At 42.4% G+C, this 24,525-nt stretch overlaps 1 protein-coding gene and 1 long non-coding RNA gene across 2 annotated transcripts; one reads left to right on the top strand and one right to left on the bottom strand.

Moving 5' to 3' along the window:
- Positions 1-7,547: 7,547 nt before the first annotated feature.
- Positions 7,548-14,771, bottom strand: LOC120890875 (uncharacterized). The gene is made up of 3 exons (XR_005735346.2): positions 14,681-14,771; positions 9,626-9,910; positions 7,548-8,097 (listed from the first exon to the last, which is right to left on the bottom strand). It is a non-coding gene; the product is annotated as an uncharacterized LOC120890875 (long non-coding RNA).
- Positions 14,772-16,377: 1,606 nt separating this feature from the next.
- LOC144367775 (intelectin-1a-like) lies at positions 16,378-23,087 on the top strand. The gene is made up of 7 exons (XM_078024932.1): positions 16,378-16,451; positions 17,929-18,030; positions 19,145-19,392; positions 19,718-19,876; positions 21,180-21,300; positions 22,308-22,411; positions 22,824-23,087. Exons 1-7 carry the CDS (start codon positions 16,394-16,396, stop codon positions 22,974-22,976), a joined length of 945 nt encoding a protein of 314 aa, XP_077881058.1. The 5' UTR covers positions 16,378-16,393; the 3' UTR covers positions 22,977-23,087.
- Positions 23,088-24,525: the final 1,438 nt, after the last annotated feature.

Here is a 24,525-nt window from a genome sequence, read left to right as displayed (position 1 = left end):
AACTGGCTGGGTGAATTTGAACTTTAGACAGGGTGTCTTTTTGGTCTACCTTGGATTCTTCGACCTCCTTGAACAAGTAACAGGACTTTCTTAAAGTCCCCCAGATTTGCTTTAATGCCCTCCCAGTCACCTGTTGGGGGAAAGGTTATGAGAAGAACTAAGCACCCAGCACCAGGTACCACACAAAAGAGCCCACAGCAGCTTGTGATCACCTTTCCGTAGGCCAGAGAGGTATTCAGGATACTGACAGGTTAAACAGGCTGTTTGGGGGCCACAGGTGACTCATTAAGGAGATGACTCACAGGAGAGGATGAAGTCCCTCCAGCAGGGTCCAGAGACAACCTCCTAGTGTGAAGAGGGCCAAGTGACCCCGTTCCCACCAGAAGATGCAACTGGTTTGCTGGAATCATTCTGCAGAGGCTGCCTGAGAATGACAGGAAGTGCCTGGCCAGGAGACCAGCTCTGCAGCGGCAGGATGGAAGGGGACTTAGGATTAAGTAATTTGAGTCCTTTAAAGTTTTGCCAGATGTCAGGGCCACGTATAATATTAGGCCTTAATTTTAGGATCTATATTCTGTTCAATGAGTAAAAAGTAATTTTTGTGAGGGAAATAGGGTGATATTAGAGAACAAAACTGGAAAGGTGAATAGAAAATAAGTCACATGGGAATGTTCACCTCATTTGGTGGCTTTTTGTGTTGTTCCCTTCCATCTCTTCCTGGTGAATAATTTGCATAATAATTTATTATTATTATTATTATGATCATTTTTACACAAACCAAAAAAGTTTTAACCCCTTTTTTTCGGCATGATTGTTCACATTTGCATTTTTTGTGTACATGTAAACATTCCTTCATCTCAATTTAATTCAATGCCGCAGTCTGGCTGGGCACAATTCACCAGCCACTTGTCAAGCAGAAATGAACTTTATTTTTAGAACACACGAGGCACGACAGGAGGCACCACAGGAGCTCTTCAGGAATTCCCTCAGAGCCCAACTGCCACCAACTGCTTCCTGCCAGCCTCTCAACACCCCCTCCTCCCGCTCTTGAGGCCGATTGGCTGGGTCGCATGGGCGGAGCCAAAAGAGCCCCCCAATGAGCAGCTCCGTGGTCTGAAAGGGCGGGGAAACAGCCCAATGAGCATCACGCAGAGGAGCCAATCAGCTGGAAGTTTGCTGGGCCACTTCAGCTGTGGCTCTCAACATATGTGTAAACATTCCTTCATCTCAATTTAGTTTAAAGCATGAAAAGAACCAATGTGTAATTAATTGCTGTTCTTCACAGGATGGAATGAAAGGCAGTGGGATTGGGTCAGTTGTTACCAGGACCTGACGGTCTTTTCCACCTAATAGGGACAGAGTAAATGGAACCCAGTGAAAGCCTGCAAACCCAGATGGAGCCTTCATTTTCCATTCTTCCAGCATGTTCTGCTTGAGTGTTCTTTGCTGCAAAGAAGGAGCTGGAGACTGAGGGAGAAGAATAGAACCAGCACCACTATTTCCCCAGCTGGGGTTTCCTGGAAACACTGTGAAGAAAAAATAGCCAGCTGTCCCTCAGTGTCAGGAGGATGGGGTCTGGGCAGGACCCTAGGGATCTCGGCTGACCTTCAGTGTCTATGGAGAACAGGGTCTAGGGAGGACTCCTGGGGATGTGCACATTTATGGCTGTTCAAGCCCCTTATGTAACTGTATTTGCATAACCTACTTCTGTATATAAATGATAGCCAGCTTGCTTCTCACCGCTAAGACAGTGGGAATGCTGGGTAAATAGCTGCTGCACCGTATTGTTTGGGGAAGAATGGCAAGGAAAAAATGTCTGAGCACATTTTTTTTTCTAGAATACTTTTGATCTATGGTGGATTGAATAAACAGTTGCACACAGAAAAAAAAAATGGCTGGCTACAATGGTATTTTACATCCCAATTAAGGCTAAGTACTATGGACCACGGAAGTTTCTGTTTCTCATGGACAGGATCTCACTAAATTGCCCAAGCTGACCTGGAATTTGTGATCCTCCTGCATCACTGAGATTACAGTAGGTACACTGTGCCCCGCAAATGTCTGTTCTGAAAAGCCAGTTTGATACTATCCTTAGGTGGGTTCTAAAGGCTTTTCCTGAAACAAAACTTAAGAACTTTGTTATTTAAGAATTTATGTCTGAGCCAGGCCTGGTGGCATACACCCGTAATCCCGGTGACTTGGGAGGTTGAGGAAGAAGGATCACAAGTTCAAGGCCAGCATCAGCAACTGACAGAGACCCTGTCTCAAAATAAAAAACAAAATATATATGTAATTATATACTTTAAATAAAATTTCTTTTTCAAAAATGTATAGACTTACTATCCTAAGACAATTGTTTTGGAGTTAGGGATGTAGCTCAGCAGTAAAGCATTTGCCTAAGTTTAAATCCCATTGCCACAAAAAATAAATAAGTAAATATAAATTGCTGGGGATTGAACCTAGGGATGCTTAACCATTGAGTCACACCTCTAGCCCTTTTTAATCTTTGAGACAGGGAATCTCCAAATTGCTTAGGGCCTCACTAAGTTGCTGAGGCTGGTCTCAAACTTATAATCCTCTTGCCTGCGTCTCCCAAGTCTCTAGGATTACAGGTGTAAGTAAATATTTTTAAATTGTTTTTAGTTCTAATCCTCCATCCATTTTTGACTACATGACATTTTTTACATACCTGTAATCATAAAATGAATGTAATTTTACATTCTGCTTTTTCTTGATATGTGCCCCAAAATCATAAAATTTTTTTCATGTTTTTACACATTCTTCATAATCATCATTTTTACCTGGACTTTTTTTTTTTTTTACCTCTTATAGTGTCTCCTACCAGAACAAACTGTACTCCCAAACCATTGCCTGGCCTCTGTGCTTGTAGGCTGTTGGCACTAAAGCAGGTTGCATGGTGAGAAAAAAAAAAAAAGTATTATCATTTTAATAGCTGCATAGTATTCCATTGGTTTACATGCTCTAATTTAACAATTTCCTTGTTGTTTAGAACTTATACTCTTACAAATCATGCTACAATGAATATCTTTTATATTTATGTATATAACCTTTTGTTTCTGTTTAATAATTTCTTTAGGGTTTGTTCCCATGAGAGGATTTTCTGAACTTCAGGGAGTGAATGATTTTATGGCCATTGAAACATGCTGCTGTTATGTGCTTCAGAAAAGGTTTTGACAACCAGTGGTCCATTAATTTACCTGTTTCCCAAAAGTTTCCTGCCTGAGTGATAGAGTGGTTTTATGTTTTGGATTTGGTTTGTGTTTTTTGATTTTTTATTTTGCTACAAATTAATAAACGAAAAATGGATCCTCAACATAAATTCTGCTTGTTATTTTCTGCTTTCTGCTTTCTGTCTTTCTTGCTTAAATAAAAACAGGCACTCCAGGGACCTAACACAACAAACTGCCACCTAACTCTAAACTACCATGAGACCAACCTAGTAGGAATGTAAACTGCAGGAGATTTTGATGGAAAAAAGCTTTATAGTCAGTCATCAAGAACAGGATGATCCCCTGCACGATCCAACTGTAAAACAGGATTTAGAGATTCAAAGGGGAACCAGAGGCTATGGGTAAAGTAAGATCCTACTATAAGTAAAACTGTCAGGGATGAATGCAGTAACACACAAATTATTTTTCTTGTACAAGTTAAAAAATATGCTTAATGGCCACCATCCTTAAATGCAGCAACATCATCTAAGTCACTCAGTCTTTTGAATTTTGTTCTGGCAGCAACATCAGCTAGTGCTGGCAGAACAAAATACAAAAGACTGAGTGACTTAGCTGAAATTTATTTTCTCACAGTTCTGGATGCCAGAAGTCCAAGATCCCAATGTTGGTGGTGTAGTTTCTGCTGAGGCCCGTTTCCTGGTTTGTGGATGGCCACCCTACTGCAGTGCCCTCATATTGTTGATCCTTAGTCTGTATATGTGCCCCAACCTCCTCTTTTTATAAAGAGACCAAGCACATTGGATTAGCACCCACCACGACGACCTCATTTAACCTTAATTATATCTTTAAAGGGCCCTGTCCCCAAGTAAAGTCACATTTGGAGATAACAGGGACTAGAACGTCCATATATTGTGACAGTGATCCACTTTATACTTTGAATATAGCCCTTGCTGCTTTGCTACTGCAACTAACTTTTTAAATGGACATATGCTTTGCTCTTCTCCTTCCTGATCTCTCCCCTTCCGTAATCTCAAGGGAAACTGGATTACCTTTCTTCCCCTACCTAGACATCCTGGCTGCTGTGAGCTGAGCATCTTTCCTCTTCCACACCCCTCTGCCACGATGTTATGCCTCAGGCCCTGAGAAATGGAGCCTACAGACCATGGACTGAACCTTTAAGTCCAAATAAACTTTTCCTCCTCTAAGATGTTCTTGTCAGGTCTCAGTCATAGCAACAAAAAACTGCATCTAGAAACACACACAATAATGATTATAGAAGTATTGCGCTTAATTGAAAAAAGCAAAACCACTAGAATCAAAATGAATTCCCAATCATTGGATAGTAGAAAAACAAATTATGATAAATTCATACCATGGAATAGCAATAGCAATGAAAATGAATGGGTGACTTTGCAACAGCTTTAGAGGACAACTAGTTGTTCAATGTCACAGGGAAAAAGTATGCCCCAGAAAGCAACATGTAATAGTGCTTTTATATAATTCAAAAACAAAGAGGTTTAAAATACATTTATTCATGTATGCAATATCTTGCATATGTGTGTGGTCAATAAAAGTAACTTAAGCAATAAAACAATAAACACAAATTGACATTATGGCAACACCTGAGGGGGAAATGAGGTGGAGTGATACAAAGGAGCACTGGGGTAGGGGTAGGTGACTGATAACATTTTAGATCTTGGGTTATGTCATGGGTTATAAGTATCTATTGCATTAAAAGGAAAAGGAAGAGGAGGCAGAGACAGGAGGATCACAAGTTCAAAGCCAGCCTCAGCAATTTGGTGAGGTCCTAAAAGCAATTTAGCAAGACCCAGTCCCACAAATAAATAAATAGAGCTGAAGATTTAGCTCAGTGGTTAAGTACCACTGGGCTCAATACCCCACACCAGGAAAATAAGATAGATAGATAGATAGATAGATAGATAGATAGATAGATAGATAGATAGATAGATAGATGGAAGGCAGGCTGGAAGAGGAGCAGGGACGGAGAGGTTGAGGACTGACCTGGCTATCATATATCTCCGCTACTTGTTACAACTCTAAAGAATAACCACCAGGCACATGTAATCCTAGCTGCTTGGAGGCTGATGCAAGAGGATCACAAGTTCAAGGCCAACCTAAGCAACTTAGTAAGACCCTGTCAGAATAAAATTTAAAAGGCTAAGGATGTAACTCAATAGTAGACTGCTTGCCCAGAATGCCCTAGGTTCAATCCTCAATAGAAAGAGCTGCACTTTTTCTTTGAAGTTAAGCAGAACTATGCAACTTGTTCTAGCCAAGATTTGTGAACAGAAATTACCATTTTAAGGTTGAAGGCTTTGAGAGATGCAGGGCATCGGCCAACATAGTTTGAGACAGGGTCTCACTACATTTCCCAGGTTGTCCTCCAACTGGAACTCCTCTTGATTTAACACTTCCCGACCAGTAGCTGTGACTACAGAAGGTGTGGGCCACCACCTTAAGCTATAAATCTATGATAGCTTTGACAGTGTGACAAGGACACAGAAACTGATTACCATAGAGTTGGGCAGCTGATGACTTTTAGGGAGAAGATTCAGGTTTATAATCTGGAAGGAACATATGGGAAGCTTTTGGGGTGCTGATAGTTCTATTTCTTGAACAGGATGATAATGATACAGATATTTGCCTTGTGGTAATTCATTAAACTCTACGTGTGTGTGTGTGTGTGTGTGTGTGTGTGTGTGTGTGTGTGTGTATACAACAAACCTTTCTTTTTAAAAAATAACAAAGTATAACTAACTCACTAGAGACAGATGCAGGGCTGGAGTGAGGTGGTACTGAAGGAACTTTCTTCCACATGCTTCTCTTGGTGCACGTACATACTGTCAATTTTCTGTCTCAGGTTCATTTTGAATTATTTTGACATGCACTGGCCATTGATGCTGAATCTTAAGTCCATCAAATGCAATATTCTATCAAAACCATCATCTTTCCTTCTTTTCTTTGTTTTTGCAGTGCTGGGGATTGAACCCAGGGCCTTGTGCATGCTTAGGCAAATACTCGAATTCTTTTCTACACCTATCAGCACTCCCTCAACTCCCAATAACTTTCAGCTCGTCACTTCATACAACCTAGTCTCAAACCAGCCCCCTCCTGTAGCCCAGCATAGGTTGTAGTGCAAGTGGAAAGTGCATTTGGCTGCCATTGCTATCTCTGCTATTTTTCTCCTCTGCCCTCAACTTGTCATTGCCAATGTTAAAATAGTCCTTACTGGTCCTACAGTTATCCTCTTAATCCTCCGATTCCTGTTTTCTGCAGCATATGGAAATTCAGTGGTGGAGGAAGTTGAGCTAAAATACAAATAAGACCCAAAGTGGGGAAGAGAAAGACTGGAGAGAGCAAGTGTCCAGCATCCATACAACCCTCCTGGCCACCAGCTATGGGCTCACTGTTGCTCCCAGATGTCTGAATAGCTCAACCCTAAAATCCCAGGCTGACAGTCTATTTATAAGTGAGTGAACATAAGAGAAGACACTAAGATGTTTCAGCTGATGTGCAACAGAAACAAGCCACACTCAAATTGCAGATGCATAAGCAAAAGAAATGGCTGCTGTTGTTTTAAGCCACTTCATTGTGGGATTTAGGGGAGGTGGCATGGGGAACAGATTGCAGAGGAAGTAGGAGGTACAATCAGTGGGACACAGTCACTGACTGGATGCTGATGGTTAGAAGGGATAATACCCCTCAAACAGGTCTACCATTTTCCTAGACTCTTAGGTTCAATCAATCAATTGTAGACTGTTCCATGATGTGTGTACTACTAATGATGGGATGCAAAATGATACTAAAGATGTCAAAATATGAAAAAATACATCCGAGAATTAATAAGAAAAGTACTAAAAGTATATATTTTCTCTGTGTGTGTGTGTGTGTCCAGTTTTTTCTGGGTTTTTTTTAAGTACAAATGAAATATACACAGGAGTCTCCTATTCATTTTCTTCACTGTGCAGCCTGGCATTGGAACTAGTGACTCTGAGGGCCAGTAGGGTCCACCAGGCGACCAGCACGCTGGTTTCATTAGAGGTTTGTAGCATAGAAGTTAACTAGTGAGATCAAAATAAACACACACAGACTCAATTATCTTTTTCTATGACCAGGTCCAAGATGGCTCTCCCCTCTGGCTCTCACCTCAAACCAGCCAGTGGGGCAGCAAGGCTTACTCAGGACTAGCAGGAAAGAGAGAGAGAGCATGCCAGTGAATGGGCTTGCCGGGACTAAAAGTCTTAGGGGTCACTCTAGTTAAACTGGGCTGACTGGGCTGCACGAAATAACCACACAAGAGACACAAATACCTTTTTCTTTGGGGTAGCTGTGAGAGCTCCTCTGACCTTAAGGGTCGGCAGAAAGAGAGAGAGAGTGAGCACATGCAGACCCCTTTTATTGAGGAGAAACTATTCGAATGAGGCCAGGGGTCAGGTTTCAGGGGGCTGAGTATCTTCATGATGTCCACTGTCAGCAGGTTGACTGACACCTGGGTAGGCCACACCCAAGGGCACAGTAAGAGGAGGGGACACACACAAGGCACTTCCATGGAAGATTCTATCCTAAACAGGGCAAGGGGTCATATTACAAAGGAACAGGTGAGCATAGCTTCACCCATGGGGCTGTAGCAAGACACACCCATTTCTGTGACTGATCACCTCAGCACCCAGCTGGGGAGTGTAACTCAGTCAACCGTAAGGTTGGCCTCCCACATGGGCTTTTATTGGGGAACAAGAAATTCAGGGGAAAATTCCATCCAATGAAGGTTGAGGGGGGCCGCACATGCGAGAATGGCTTCCCACATATTCTCCCATTTTTCTCTGAAAAATGAGGCGGTGGTTCACTCTTTCAAATTTCTGCATTCTTGTTCCAAAGTCTCTCCATCCTATAATTACAACACAAAAGAGAATTAACAGCAAGGAGAACAATCCAATAATGTACCAGCCCGAGTGTTAAAGAATATTTCCAGGGTTAAATCCATTTAAATCCTTCAATATTTGGTTAGCCAAAGAAGAAGGATTCGAAAAATCAGCTCTATTATTTTGAATGTCTTGGATATGGTGATGAAGTTCCAGAAGATCCAAGCTATTATTATTATTTTGCCAAATACCTAACAAATGGTTTTTAGCCTTCTCCCAATCCCAGAGAGAAGCATTGTACTTGGCAGCTGTAACACACACATATTTATAATTTGCATGGCATTTAAGCCTTTCTTTAAAATTTAAAGCTGAATGTTCATTACCTATGTCTATAACAGTCACCTCTAAGGCATTTCATTTAGTCTCAATCTTTTCATCAATATTTACTTGATTACGCAGAGCCTTGGAAGTAAATTATTAAGAAATTTTGCATGCTGAATATTTTGAGACAATGTCAGAGACACAGAAACAGTGGAGGCAATGAAAGAGACTAACGCCAAAACACCAACAATTATAATTCCAATAGCACGTTTAGGTCTTGCTAGCTGGGCATGAATTTGCTGCAAGACTTGTAAACCAGTATCAGCATACCATGGCTCTGAAATATTAGCAGGTAATAAAACAAAAGAGGGCTGATGAAGTATCAGCACTCCTTTTCCTTCATTATACCTAGTAATACAATTGGTTAGGTTACATTTGTTACATGTGACAACATATCTGTCATCTATCCATTTAACTTTTACATTTCCAATAATTAAAACATAAGGAGATTGGACACAGGCTCGTAAGCCATAGCAAGATCCCTCCTTACAGTACTTGCCAACAAATTTTGGTTAAGGCTTGTCTGTAAAATGTAAGAATTCTGAGGCAGCAATTAAGTGCCAAACATCCTTTTGAATACCACCCTCACTGTAAGTCAAAATATTACTAAAAAATCCTGCAGGTGTCATAGCAGAATTTTTTCGTAATTGTCTCTTATCAATTTTTGGAGACCAGTCTGAAATATACCCACTATATTTAGACACCTTATGTTGTACAGGAAAAGTATTTACACAATCCATCCATCTAGGAAAGGTGCCAATCTCAATTGTAGAACTATTTGGACAGTGGGGTATCCGTGGAGGTTTTGCAGAAATGACTGGCATGTTATGGGAAAGTCCCATCTTGATTACTGATCTAGTATAAGGTTTTAAGTCTCCATAAATAGAATAATTTGTCAGTTCTAGGTCTACCAATCGCTGTCTTTTCCTCAAATGATACTTTCAGACAGCCAGCATGTTTATCGTGGGACCAACACAAAGGCAATTGGGCACTGTAGCCAGAATAATTACATCTAGTCACATGATTGGGAGTAATGTGAGTATCTTTAAATCCTCCCATCATGAATGAGCCATTAGTAAATACTGGAATAGATTCTCCAGTCCACACAGCTGGGTGTACCAGGGGTGGATCTGGGAAATATGTCCGATAAGTGTCTATCTGATTCCCCTTTACCTGACAGCCCAGCAGGGCAATTACTGTTGCTGCCATCAAGACTGGGGTCCTGTTCTTTCCAAGGAGTCTAAGTATTCGGGAAGCCTGTGTCGTTAGCTTCTTCGCATCTTCCAATGAAATCAGCTTTTCGGCTGGGTCAACCTGGTTTCTCTTCGTCTTTTTCCGATATCTCTTCCTTTTGGATGGAGGCTTCTCCGGGTCGATCTTCAGTCGCTTGAATCTCGGTTCTATCTCTTCCATGTCTGATTGCTCGTTCAGGCACCCAGATAGGATGAAAAGCACCTTCTGAAAAAATACAAGCATGACCTCTGCCCCACATAATCACTGGGTCGGGGCCTTTCCACTGACCAGTCTGTAAATCTTTCCACAAAACTCTGCCTAAAGGGCCTGTTACTGAGGGAGACATTCGCATCTCAGCTGCAGTGTGACCTTCTACGTCACAGTTTAAAAAATTTAAAACCAACAAAGGATGATTGAGGCTATTTTGGGGAGTCATAAACCTATTTCCCCCTTTTAATTTTTGTAATTGAAGCTTAATAGATAAATGAGCGCGTTCCACAATGGCTTGACCTTGGGGGTTATAAGGAATTCCTGTTTTATGATCAATTTTAAACTCTTGGCAAAATTGTTGAAAAGAAGAGCTTACATAAACTGGTGCATTATCTGTTTTAATCTGCATAGGGCACCCTAACACAGAAAAAGCTGCTAGGAAATGAGAAATTACATGTTAAGCATTTTCCTTAGTACGTGCTGTGGCAAAAATAAATCTGGAATATGTGTCCACTATGACATGTACATAACATTTCTTACCAAATTGAGGAATATGAGTTACATCCATTTGCCATATTTGATTTGGTTTTAATCCACAGGGATTTACCCCTGATGGTGGAGATGGAGTGTGAATAACACACTTAGGGCATTGGCTTACAATTTGACAAGCTTGTTCTCTGGTAATATTAAATTTTTTATGTAAGCTAGAAGCATTTTGATGATGCAAGGAATGGGAAGCTTGTGCACAGTCATATGAAGACATTTGTTGACAAAAAGCTACTAATTTATCAATTTTTTCATTATCTGAAACTAAAGGTCCTGGAAGATTAGTGTGAGCCCCCGTATGTGTCCTATGAAACATGGGTATTTTCGCATTAGCACTGCCTTCTGTAAATTATGAAATAATTCAAATAACTCTTGTAATGAAGTATACCCAATAACTAAAGTTTCAATATTTTTGGTAACTCTGACTGCATATAAGCTGTCAGAATAAATATTAATGGCTCATTTGAAAAGTAATTTAAGGCACAAATCAGAGCTTGAAGCTCTGCTCTTTGGGCAGAAGTATATGAAGTTTGCATTACCTCCTTGTGAACACGACTATAAAAACCTGCTTTACCTGAGCTTGAACCATCTGTGAACACCAATAAAGCTTCATATATAGGATGTGCACATACAATCTTTGGAAAAATAAGTTATGTTAATGATGCAAATTGAATAATCTTATCAAGAGGGTAATGGCTATCTATCTGACCAGGAAAATCAGCAAAAGCTATCTGCCATAAGCTAGAAGTTTGAAAAAGCCAATTAATCTGTTGAACAGAAAATGGAATAATTATGATATCAGGCTCAGATCCTGTTGGGGTGCAGCGGAGCGTCAGAGGGGAGAAACCACACAAGAGACTCACTTCATGCAATCGCAGGGGGGAAGTTTATTGAGGATCCTGTTCCAGCGCGCTGGGACTCTGTGCCCACTCAAGAAGGGAGAGCGGCTCAGAGCCCAGAGCAGAGTTCAAGCGGAGCTTAAGTACACTTTTTGGAGAGGGTGGGGGTCTTTGTATACATCAGAACAAATCATCATGAGGCGCAGGAAAATTGAACAACAACCCTGAGTCAGGATTAGTGCATACATTGGCGGGAACAATTAGGGCAGGAGTGATTGGTGCTTCTAGGTGGGGTACACATTCAAACTGATTGGTTTAGGTCCTGCAATGCCTACGTGCCAAGCAACTCGGAACCCTTAGCTATTAAACAACCAGAAAGTCAGTGGAAATATTTACTGGGCAGTTCCAGTATTGTCCTAACAGCTACAGGGATTACAGGTTTTGGGGGTAGCAGAGGGACTCTAACAATACTAGTCTTTTCCTTTTTAACCCAATCTCTGCACTTTGGAAACTTTAGGATGCCTGGTCTTTTACACTTTAACTCAGGCTCTGCGGCTTAGAATCAGCTTGGAAATTTTACCTTTACAATCCAATTAATTGTAAAATTCTAGTTCTATCTTTAATTACTAATTGAGCAATAGAGTCATGAAAAGGAATTAATGTTTTTTGAGGGGAGTGGGATAAATAAATCCACTCAATAACTCCTAATCTTTGCCATACGGCTCCTGTTGGGATATGTTTAGTTGGAAATATTAATAAATACACTGTTTCGGGGCTGGGGATGTGGCTCAAACGGTAGCGTGCTCGCCTGGCATGCGTGCGGCCGGGGTTCGATCCTCAGCACCACATACCAACAAAGATGTTGTGTCCGCCGAGAACTAAAAAATAAATATTAAAAATTCTCTCACTCTCTCTCCTCTCTCACTCTCTCTTTAAAAAAAATAATAAAAAAATAAATACACTATTTCTTTAGGATCAACTGTAGTAAGTTGTGCATTTTTAATTGCATTTTCAACCCTTTTTAAGGCTGTTCTAGTCTCTAAGGTTAGCTGATGGAGAGGTTGGAGAAGGATTTCCTTGTAATATCTGAAATAAAGGACTTAACTCAGAAGTAGTTAGTTTTAAGAATGGCCTCAGCCAATTAATATCTCCTAATAGCTTTTGAAAATCATTAGGGGTTTGTATGGAAACTGTTTTATCTGCTCCAGTAAAAATAAAGATGGTGGCCCCCATGGTCGGTGCAATGAAATGATGACAAGAAGTGGACTCATCCACACCATCTTGATCTGCCACGTGGGGTTGAGTCCTGCAATATCTATGATCAGCAGTAAATGGAGCCCTGAACTTAAAATTACACGCACGACATTCGGGTGCAAAATGATTATTTCTCCCGCAGAGATAGCATCTTCCTCGGGGTTTCCGTACTAATTCCTGCAGTTTTAGGGTTTCTTTCAGCGCTGCGGCTAGTGTTACTGTCTGCAAATGGGTGGAGTCAATCTCAGAACACAAGTGGATAAACTCAGAAACTGTTCTCTTTTTACGGTGCAGTCTAAGAACATGCTGACAATATTTATTCGCATTTTTAAGTGCCAATTGCTTAACAATAAACTCACACGCTCCCGGGTCTCCAATAGACCTATTTGCTGTCTGATACAATCGGGCTACAAAATCTGAATACGGCTCTTTGGCAACCTGCTTGACTCTGGTAAGAACTAGATTGGACTGGTCCTTGGAGACTATTTGTTTCCAGGCACGTTTAGCACAGTCACTTATCTGATAATACGCTACAAATTCATAATTTAACGGTCTTTCCAAATCAGCAAATTCACACGTTCCTAAAAACATTTCTACTGGGGTCTGTAAATTTTGTTTTCTATTTTTTTCTGCTTGTTCAGTACAAAAATCAGTCCAGTAAGAATGCCAATGTAAGAAATCCCCTCCACTCAAACAAGATCTGGCTAACGAAATCCAACCACTAGGTGGAAGTGGTTGTGAGGATATATTATCAATTAAGTTCTGTACAAAAGGTGTATTCAGACCATAGGTCTCGAATGCACTTTTTAATTCCTTAATGGTTTTAAATGGGATTAAAACATGAACTCTAACTCTTTGGTGTTGGTCATTAACTTATTCAAAAACTGGGAAAAGTTGAAAACCGCTAATATTTTCCCCCACCTCTTGTGCCTTCTTTTTTTTTTTTTTATGTTCGAATATTTCTTTTTTTTTTATTGGTTGTTCACAACATTACAAAGCTCTTGACATTTCATATTTCATACATTAGATTGAAGTGGGTTATGAACTCCCTTTTGTGCCTTCTTAATACCTCGCTGGAACGGGGTAAGAAAAGTCATTGTTAATTCAGGGTACCTGTTAAATTTTGTGCTTTTAGCAGATAATGGCCAAATTCTAATAGCCTGGGCAAGCCATGTTAAATGCAGCCTGTTAAAATTTCTCCGTAAGTCCTGAATTTCAATGTCTGATTCCTCTCCCTCAGACTGCAACTCGTGGGTAGAATCTCCACAGTCACCATTTTGAAATTGGGCTTCTAAGCCACGTGGTGGCGAAGGACCCTGTGCTTCTCTAAGAATTTCTTCCGGATTTTCCTCTCCAAGAGGATCGTCTATCTCTTCCGGAGGACTCTCTATGACTATGGAGGTTTCTGCTCTATGACCTTCCTCTCTATAATCTCCCTGCAGGCTGTCTTGATCCTGCAAGTTTAAAGTCACATTCCTAACTTTTGGTTTAGCCCCTAGAGCCTTTGTTTTTAAACAGCTCAAGGGAAAAGAAATTAACTTAGCCTCAGGCAGATTTTCCATTTGAATAGACCTAATAGCTCTCTGAATGCCTTTCAATAGATCTTCAGGGGGCCATGAACTCTGGCCCATATATTCAAAAAGACAAATTTCCAGAGCTGTCCATGTTTTTTGTATATTTTCTATGCCTCCAGGTAATTCATTAGAAAGGCAAACTTTCTGTAATATCCTCCCTAGTTTCTCCCAAGTAAGTAAATTTGGGGATTCTTGTTTACAAAACCAAGGGCAATATTCGCCTACGACCTTTAAGAATTGTAATAACTGAGTTTTCTTTATCTGTTTTCCTTTCTGATTAATTATGGTGTCTAGAATAGTCAGATACATCTCCATATCCATAGAAGTTGAATTTCCCATTTTAATTAATTTAACGTCTCATTCCTTCAGTACCTCCAGGTACTTTTGTGACCCAAAATTGTCACCAATTCCTTTATCTTTATAGTGCACTCCCACTCAATCTAGCTAAGCTTAAATGCCTCCTCATTAGGCGCCAATTCCACCAGGCAACCAGCATGCTGGTTTCATTAAAGAGGTTTGTGGCATAGAAGTTAACTAGTGAGATCAAAATAAACACACACAGACTCAATTACCTTTTTCTATGACCAGGTCTGAGACAGCTCTCCCCTCTGGCTCTCACCTCGAACCAGCCAACCAGCCGGTGGGGCAGCAAGGCTTACTCAGGACTAGCAGAAGAGAGAGAGAGCATGCCAGGGAGTGGGCTTTTATTGGGGAACAAGAAATTCAGGGGAAAATTCCATCCAATGAAGGTCGAGGGGGGCAGCATTCCAAGGTGCAATCAGGGAGGTGCCCAATCACATGCGAGAATGGCTTCCCACAGCAGGGTTTCTTTTTTCATGATGGCTTTGAGGTTCTTGGTGGAAATACTGTGAGCAATCTCAGGACAATAAGACTCGTTGCTCATCAGCAGTATTTCCAGCTCCTTGACGTTGGGGACCAGGAACTTCCAGAAGCCACTGAGTAGCATGGGCTTTTCTTTCTTGTTGCTCCCATAACCAATGTTAAGAATGAAGCTGTGACCCTCAAATCTTCTCTGTACACAGTTGTGGCTATCCCTGGGTTTCTATTGGTTATACTTTTGACATATCAGCTTGACTAGAGCTGAATGAGCATTGTGTTCCTCTTTTTGATGACCTTGGACTTCGTGAGAGGTCTGAGACTGGTGATAATGCTGAGCAGGAGATTGCTGGTACCACTGCAGACAGTGCAAGGAGGGGAGAGGGGCAGAAGTGGGCATTCCTTCATGGACACTGTTTTATTTTATTCTCTCAATTTCTCTGAGTGTTTTGTGCAAATCTGTACTTTGGATTTAAAAAGATAAAAAATAGAAGCTTATTCAAAGAGAGGTTCACAATCTTTTCCCATGGGTTGCAATGAATTAGGGATGTGAAGTCACTGAGGAGGAGCCAATCACTTCTATTATAAGCTGATGGGATTTGGATAACATTAGGACAGGTATGATATAGGAGCTTTGACGCAACAAAGGTTTTTTGGGTTTTTTTAACGGATTTAATCCCAAGTTCAATGTTTAGTAAAGTTTCACTAGTTTGTGGCAAAATGAGAAAATTAACAACTAAATAACAAAACTTTGTATGGAACTACATTTATTGGAGCTAAAGACTTCTACTGATTCTGAAATCGTACCTTTCCTCTTTCATTGTTAAAGTTTCCTTTTTCTATGAAATGATGATGATAGTAGATATTTAATAGGAGAAAAAGGTTTTACTTATCAGGAAAGAAAGGCACAAAGAAAACCCAAAATCAAATCAACTCTTGATAGTCTCCCCTATTTTTTTTAAATACACAGGTCCATGAAATCCACAAATCTAGGAACAATGTTAGGGATTAGCTTTACTATTTGTTCTGCTAATTCCATCATCATCACTAAATATCTTTCCTGTCATAACCAGAGGCCTCACCTCCTTGGGCATCATGCCAGGGGAAGGAGAGTCTGGAGACCTGGACTCTGCCCCTGTGCTTTCTCCATAAAGGGCTCAGCACTCACCTCTCATTAGGAGCCTCTGCAGAGAAAGATCTAGTCTCCACTCGCTGGCAACTTCAGCTCCTGGCCCTGTGTTGGTGGAAGAGGTTTGCTTTCTGTGAGTTTGAGGATCCCTTATTTTAGCTCAGGTCTGGTTTAGTTTCCAGAGATGTGTGGAGTTAAAAAAAAAAAAAAAGGCAAGGGAACTTTGAGTCTTTGTAGTATTAGAAGAAGTGGGGATAGGGATAAAGAAAAAAAGATAATCAAGACAGTGACTTTCATCTTACTTTTTTTTTAGGCTACCATGATCCAACTCAGCTTCCTGCTGTTTCTCATTGTGGCCAGCAGAGGATGCAGTGCTGGTGAGTCTCCCTATCAGGGGTTCAGTCCCCCAGCTCACCTGCACACAGCTTTCAAAGAAAACACACTAGGCAGGGTTGCTTCCAGGAAGGGGACTCTCCTGAGCCAGAGCTGATGTCTTTGGGAGGCACAGAGGCCACCTTGGATGTAGTCTGAGGGATGATTTCTGGCCTCTGGAGGGACCTGGTCTCTAGCAGTGAGAGTATTGCTAAGACATATCCTGGGTCTGGTTCTTTGTCTCTGTGTGGTCCTGAGGGGACCCTTGTAAGAAAGGTGTCCTCTCTTCACTATTTCCCACTACCATGGCCTGCAGTGACCTTGGTAATTGTGTGGTATACCCTGTGCCCAGAGAATGTTCTCTTTATAGTCTTCTCTCTATAAGAATAGCAATGGCATTTTAAAATCTGTATTTCTTTTAATTGTTATTTATTCATTTTTTAAAAGACAAACACCTTTTTCTTTCCAGAGTACTGGGGATTGAACCCAGGGCCCTCTACCACTGACCCACATCACCAGCATTTTTTTTTATTTTTTTATTTTGAGATGGAGTCTCACTAAGTCACCCAGATCACAGGTGTTTACCACCATGCCTGGCTGAGAAAAGCATGTTTCTACATATTATCTCATTTGATATTTACTATTTATTAGCTTCATCTGAGGCAGAAGGAAACTGAGGCTCAGGTGTGGCAAGTAGAACCCAAGGACTCTCCCCTGGAAGCCTGAGCTACTTAGGCCTGAATCCCTTTGACTTGAAAGCTTGTGACTGCTTCCAGCCCTCCAGACATTTAGACTGGTTTGCAGAGTTGACGCTCCTGTACAAGGTTCTTCATTCTGTGCCCCTGCTGGTCTCCTGGCTAGAGTCTCAGCTCTGTCACCTCACCCTCTGCCTCAACCACCTTAAGCTACCTGTATTTCCTCCTCAAGCCGGGCTTTGCTCCATTCTTTTCTCCAGGTCTTTGGACATGTTTTTCTCCTGCCTTGAATTCTCTTTTCTTTCTTCCAACTGATGAATCAAGTCTATTTTCTCAGCATACACTATATTGTCACCAGAACTAGAAAGCCTCTGTCACTAAGTCATCCTACCCCAGACAACCCCCAGCTCCCTTCAGACTTCTCTATTCTCATCTCAGAGTCTTTCTCTTGTTCTCCTGAGCTTATCCTTCATTCCTTTTAATAAAATTTTCTGTTGGTTTTGGCACCTCCCTCTAGAGGTAAGTTCCTGGGGATGTTTAATTTCTTGAACGCCCTGTGCCCAGGGCAGGGCTTGGCCCAGCACGAGGTCTCGTGGAGGGAGGGAGGTAAACCTGTGCTGGATGCTGGCTCAGATGGGCTGATGGATGATGCTGGATAGCTCAGGGTCTTTCAACCCAGGCAGCGAGGCTCTGCCACAGAGGTGGAGTGAGTTGGGGATTAGTGGCAAGGGAAGGCTAGGTTTTGTGTCAAAGCAGCAAAGAGAATGAAACTCTGCATATTCTCTAGCTGTGAGCAATGTTGTTTCCGAGGAATGGACCTGGTCTTCATTGTTTGCATCTCTGCCTAGAAGCTGCAAAGAAATCAAAGAGAAATGCTTTGATGCAGATGGTAAGTAACAAGCCCTATCAGGATTTTTGTCTTCAGTGAATTTTTTTTTAATTCCTTTTTTTTTTTTTAGCTTTTTAAAGTTTTTTTTTGTTGTTGTTGTTGTTTGTTTGTTTTTTTTTTAAGTACTGGGGATTGAACCTGGGGCACTTTACCACTAAGCTACATCCTAAGCCCCACCCCTCACCTTTTTAAGACAAGGTCTATGTTGCTGAGGCTGGCCTGATCCTTCTAAGTTGCTGGAATTACAGGTGTGTGCCACCACACCCAAATGTTTTTGTTTTGTTTTGTTTTTTAGTTTAAATGAATGTGGTAAAAAGTATATACTATACATGGGATAAGCTTTGTTATTTTAACCAGTTTTAAGTGTACACTTCAATGGAATGAATTACTTTCTCAATGCTATGCAGCCACCACCACTATACATCTCAAGAAAATTTTCATTACCCCAAACAGAAATTCTATAATGAATTTATAGAATGAACCCATATTCTGCCTTCCCTAAGGCCCATGTAGCTGCTGTTGTACTTTCTGTCTATGAATTTGCCTATTTTAGTTTCTTCATGTAAGTAGAATCATAAGGTAACTGTACTTTACATCTGGTTGCTTCCACTTAGCATAGTGTTTTCAAGGTTTATACATATAGTGTGAATAACTAATTGCTTTCTATCAGTTTTTGATAGATATATTTGTCAATATATGCATAATATAGATTGTCTGTGATGTGTGTATACACACTATTTTATTTTTCTGTTGAGTATGTCAGTTATTTCTATGAGTCCTGTGACTAATCCTGCAATAAATGTTTAGTGTTTGAATCCTGTTTTTAATTCTTTGGGGCATGTACTAGAAGTGGAATTGCTGGGTCATATGAAAATTCTGTGCTTTATTCTGAGAGGAACCGTTGCTGAGAGCTTGGATAATTCTGTGTTCTGCCTCAGTCAGTAGGTTGTTATTCAAACTTGAGGGTGTTCCACTATACCCAGGGATGCATAGTGACAGGACTCAGGAGATGAGCCCTTAGGCCATGTTTCCAGTTCCCAGAGCTGTCCTGGTCATGGCACTGAGATGGCATGAGCTCGAAGACAGAGAGGCTCGGGGCTGGTTCTCTCCACAGATGGCCTGTATTTCCTCCGGGCCAAGAATGGTGTCATCTACCAGACCTTCTGTGACATGACCTCTGCGGGTGGTGGCTGGACCCTGGTGGCCAGTGTGCACGAGAATAATGTGGCTGGGAAGTGCACGGTGGGCGATCGGTGGTCCAGCCAGCAGGGCAACAGAGCAGACTACCCAGAGGGGGACGGCAACTGGGCCAATTACAACACCTTCGGGTCTGCAGAGGCGGCCACCAGTGACGACTATAAGGTGGGTGCCACTGGGAAAGGGTGAGGACCTCAGTGTGGCTGGGCACAGCATGCAGGAGGGAGGTTGGGAGGGGGGCTGTGGACATGGGGCTGGAGCAGAAGAGAGAAACAGTCACATGCCTTGAATCCTAGCTTCCTCCCACAAGGCCATGAGGCAGCAGCGGGGTGGGAGGGGACATGATCTGCTGGAGGTGGGTGTGTGTGAGCAAGGCTGGCCATCTGTCCACCTGGAGCCCTGAGCTGTTAGCTCAGCTGAGGGAGCCCATGTGTGTCTTTTGCCCCTGTGGGACCTGGGCTGGTCAGTCTCAGTGTTGGTTGCTTTCCAGAACCCTGGCTACTACGACATCCAGGCTGCGGACCTGGGCATCTGGCATGTGCCCAACAAGAGCCCCATGCAGAACTGGCGGAACAGCTCTCTGCTGAGGTACCGCACCATAACTGGCTTCTTCCAGCACCTGGAACATAATCTGTTTGGCCTCTACCAGGTACACAGGGCTTCGGGCTGGGACTGGCTGTCCTGGGTGTAGAGAGAGGCAGGTGTGTGAGGTTGGGCAGGAAGCACCTTGCCATGGCCCTTTCATGTTGCCTAATCCTAATGTTTTTTTTGTTTTGTTTTGTTTTGTTTTAAAGAGAGAGTGAGAGAGGAGAGAGGGAGAGAGAGAGAGAAATTTTAATATTTATTATTTTTAGTCTTCGGCGGACACAACATCTTTGTTGGTATGTGGTGCTGAGGATCGAACCCGGGCCGCACGCCTGCCAGGCGAGCGCGCTACCGCTTGAGCCACATCCCCAGCCCTAATCCTAATGTTTTGATGGCTTCTGTTCCACTTTCCTCAGAAATTCTGAGCCAGATGACTCATAATGGCAATGTGGGGGGAACATGGGAGGAATGGAGGAGGGAGGAGGCACAGGGGTAGGAATGATGGTGGAATGAGTTAGACATCATTACCCTAAGTGAAGACACGAATGGTGTGAAAATACTTTGTGTATTTTCACCAACTTGAAAAATTGTGCTCTATATGTATAATATGAAATGAATTGCATTCTGCCATCATGTGATGTCAGATCAGTCGGGGCAGGCAATGGCCAAAGGAGGCAGATTTAAAAGGGCTGCTGAACAGGCTTTATTGAGATATCACTCCCAGGCAGAACTCCATCAGACCCACAGAGGGGACAGGAGAATGGTCTGAGGAGAAACCGCGTGGAAGCTCGACTGGACTGGACTTTTATGGGGCTTACAGCAGGAAGGAAAGGGCTTGGGACAGGAAAAGGTGTTTCTAGAGTCCCTTGCCCCCTTGAAGTTGGTCAGGGGAGTTGGCTGAACTCCAGGATTGGCCAGGGGGTCCTGCTGATTGACAGGCGTTAGTCAAGAGATCTGGCTGATTGACAGGCATTCCCCCCTCCCCCCCCCATCGGATTGATGTTCTTTTCCAGAGCGGGCTGCTTTGTTCCTAGTTGCCACTAAGTCTCCACCAAGTCGCTGCCACCGACCTAACATGTATAACACATTAGAATAAATTTAATAAAGAAAAAAATAAATTCTGAGCCAGAGAAGATAAGAGACCCAGGAGAGAGAAGATTTGGGGCAGGGGTGGGGAGGGAGAAAGGGAGGGAGTGCACCAGTTGGCCTGGTTGTAGGAGAAAAGCAAAAAGGATTCTTATTTTGCCTGGTTTTGAAATAATCTCATTTACTGAGAAAACATTGCTTTCTCTTAATAAGTGATAGTAACTCCCCAAACCAAAAGTGTTGTCCTTATCCAATGATTTTGTTGTTGTTGTTTCTTGTAGAAATACCCAGTGAAATATGGAATAGGAAAGTGTTGGACTGACAATGGTCCGGCGATACCTGTGGTCTACGATTTTGGTGATGCTCAGAAAACTGCATCGTATTACTCACCCTATGGCCAGAGTAAGTTCTTAATGCTCCTTGAACTCTTCATAGCAAAGATGATAAATTCAGTTATGATAGGGAGGTTACTTATTACCACAGCCTCATTCTCTTCAATGAATGTTACATGTATTGTCACATTTAATTTGCGCAACTACCCTTGAGGACTATTATGAACCCCATTTTATGAATCAGAAACCTGAAGCACTGAGAGATTCAGGAACCTACCTGAGATCACAGTACACAGGCAGGAGAGTCAGCATATGGCCTGGGGAAGTTTAGCTCCAGATTCTATTCCTAGTTACCCCATTATCAACCCCTCAGCAACTTATTGAGACCAAGATTCACGTATAAATGGCAAATGGTGAGACAATTGTACATCTATTGTGAGGGGTAAATATTTATTTAATGTTCATTTAAGTTTGGGGGCATCTCCTTTGTTAGGTTGAGGCCTATTCTATAAAGTTCAAAGCTGTTGTAAATACATCTAGGATTTAAAATTTTAAAATAAAAGAGAAGCCAGATATCCTCATGTCTGTCTATAATCCCAGATGCTCAGGTGGCTGAAGCAGGAGGATTGAAAGTTTAAAGCCAACCTGGGCAACTTAGTGAGACCTTGTCTCATAGAGACAGAGAGGGAGAGAGGGAGAAGGAGAGGGAGGGAGGGAGGGAAGGAGGAAGGGAGGGAGAGGGAGAGGGAGAGGGGGAGGGGGAGAGAGGGAGAGAGAGAGAGAGAGAGAAAGAAACTAATTGCTGCAACAAGCCTTTTACATGTTTGTTTGTGATTTCCCAATATTGTTGAATTTCTCCATACAAGCGCTGGTGAACAGAGACCCTCTCTGAGAACCAGTTCTTGAGTTCTGGGGTTGGGAAAAAGTTGATGAAGTTTGGGGCTGGGATGCACCAGTCATTGACCACAGTAGTGCCTGCCTCCACTCTTGAGCCTCAGCCTGACTCTCTCTGGGCAGCCTAAAGAAAGCTATTTCTGGCATCCTCCTTGAGTGCTGTTTTCTGCATCTCATTTTCAGAGGAATTCACTGCAGGATTTGTCCAGTTCAGAGTATTTAATAATGAGAGAGCAGCCAATGCCTTGTGTGCCGGAATGAAGGTCACCGGATGTAACACTGAAGTTGTGAGTCTTTGTGGGGACCAAAGGCACTTGTGAATGAGTGTGTGTGTGTGTGTGTGTGTTTGTGTGTGTGTGTGTGTGTGTAAGAGTGTGGTGTGAGCATGTGGGCGGGAGCGTAACTTCCCTTCCTCCTTGCTGAGTCAGACAATCTATACGGGAGAGGAAGCAGCACTTAAGGAATCATGAAGGAAGAGTCCAGCCAGGGAATCCAAGAACAGATGTTCATAAAAGTTGCAGGAAAGTCAGGAGGAGATGGTGTGTCACTAAGCTAAGCGTTGAGAAGTCTATGGGAGAAGATCAGCACTGCCCATGGAGAATGGATGGGGACCACAGATCCCTCTGGATTTGGCCATTAATACCTTTGGGCTCACCAGCAGCCCTCTCATCACCACCTCCTCCTCTCCTTGTTTCCTAGCACTGCATTGGTGGAGGAGGATTCTTCCCAGAGGGTAATCCCAGGCAATGTGGAGACTTCCCTGCTTTTGACTGGAATGGATATGGAACTCATGTTGGTTACAGCAGCAGCCGGGAGATAACAGAGGCAGCTGTGCTTCTCTTCTATCGTTGAGAACTTCATTCTACAGGACCCAGAGCTCTTCTTCCAGGGATGCAGTCCCAAGGATGGAGAACCACTTGCTAGTAGCCAAGGAAAGAAAAATAAATCATATTAATTCATGCATTGGTGTTTGTTGGTTGGCTTTGTGACACTGTGACCCTATGTTGATCAAGAACAACTTAGAGGAGGGAAAGTTTATTTGGGCTCATGGTTTCAGAGATCCAGTCCATGGTGGATCAAGTTCATTGCTCTGGGCCCCAGGTGAGGCAGAACATCTTGGTGTGGAGCAGGGAAGTTACTCTACTCATGGCAGCCAGGAAGGAGGTAGAGAGAGAGAAAAGACAAGAGGAGAGGAGAGAGAAGAGGTGGGCTGGGGCCTCAAGGAACTTCTAGGACACACTCCCATTGACCCCCTTCTCCACCATGCCCGACCTGCATACAGTTACTTGCCCAGTCAAATTAGGATGAACTGATTAGATTACAAAGCCCATGATTCAATTATTTCACTTCTGAATATCCCTGAATTAATGCAGGATCTTTGGGGAGAGACACCTCATATCTAAACCACAAGTGTTTTTATGAATTCTTTTCATGTAGGCAGTGAGCACTGTTGGAGATTTCAAAAGACCGTCAATGCCTCTGAACAATTCTACACCAAACACTCTTGTGCTTGGAATGTTGGGGCTTAGGAATCCCAACAGGGAATATGCCGTCCCCCAAAGCCCTTCAGGTAACTCTTTTTTTATTCCTTTTTTTTTATTTGTTTTAATTAGTTATCTATGACAGTACAATGATCTTGACATATAATGCATTTGACAGGTAACTCTAAAATAGCCAGAGGAATAAAGGGCAGGGAAGAGGCTTTTTGTCCTACTCCTTCTTACCTTATCCATATGGATGCTCAGTTTGCATCTTCAACCTGAAACTCCTAAAGAAGGAAATAGTTTTTGGGGGATGGATGAGGGTACAGCAAAGAAGGAAGAGACACCCAATATCCATATCTGGTGTCTGACAGCCTTGGTGGTGGGTTTCTCCTTAGGGAAGGATGGGGCTGGCAGTCCTCTGAGGATGCCTCTTCTAGGGTAGTGGCTAACCCTCCTGGGATCCCATCTTCAGAGCCTTGTTCAAAGGGGCCAAGTGACCCAATCATCCCCACTGGGTTATAGAACAGGTGGGATGAGATGACATCAGTACTGGCCCTTGGTTAAATGTTAGGCATTTTAAAAGGCAGGGGGCTTTATTGGAATTTATAACTGGATATTCAAAGCAGATCAGGGACTCTGGAGATTGGATATAATAAAATAAGGAAGTAATCCACAGAGGAACAATTCTACACCAAACACTTGGAGGGTTTGGAGGCCCTAGCCAGAGCACTCCCTTTGTGAGCAAAGTGGAGGGATAAATGAATTAAAGGAACTGCACTTTTAGGAGCCTTGAGATGTGTCTGGATATGGAGTGGTTACAGATCAATGACATTGCCTGGTTAAAATGCACAATATCCTTGTACGGGAAAGAAGCTGCTATCTCTCAAGAGAGCTTGCAGAAGACAAGGGAAGGAAAG

This window comes from Ictidomys tridecemlineatus, chromosome 11, assembly GCF_052094955.1.
Source record: "Ictidomys tridecemlineatus isolate mIctTri1 chromosome 11, mIctTri1.hap1, whole genome shotgun sequence".
Taxonomy (NCBI): domain Eukaryota; kingdom Metazoa; phylum Chordata; class Mammalia; order Rodentia; family Sciuridae; genus Ictidomys; species Ictidomys tridecemlineatus.
The sequence above is the reverse complement of the archived record's forward strand: the minus strand, read 5'-3'. Positions and strand labels throughout refer to the sequence as shown.

Excerpts from the sequence above, each read along its gene's own strand:
- LOC144367775 (XM_078024932.1), top strand. The coding sequence starts at position 16,394 with ATGATCCAACTCAGCTTCCTGCTGTTTCTCATTGTGGCCAGCAGAGGA. Across the intron at positions 18,031-19,144 it reads GAAATGCTTTGATGCAGATG|ATGGCCTGTATTTCCTCCGG; the intron begins GTAAGTAACAAG and ends TTCTCTCCACAG. Across the intron at positions 19,877-21,179 it reads ATCTGTTTGGCCTCTACCAG|AAATACCCAGTGAAATATGG; the intron begins GTACACAGGGCT and ends TGTTTCTTGTAG.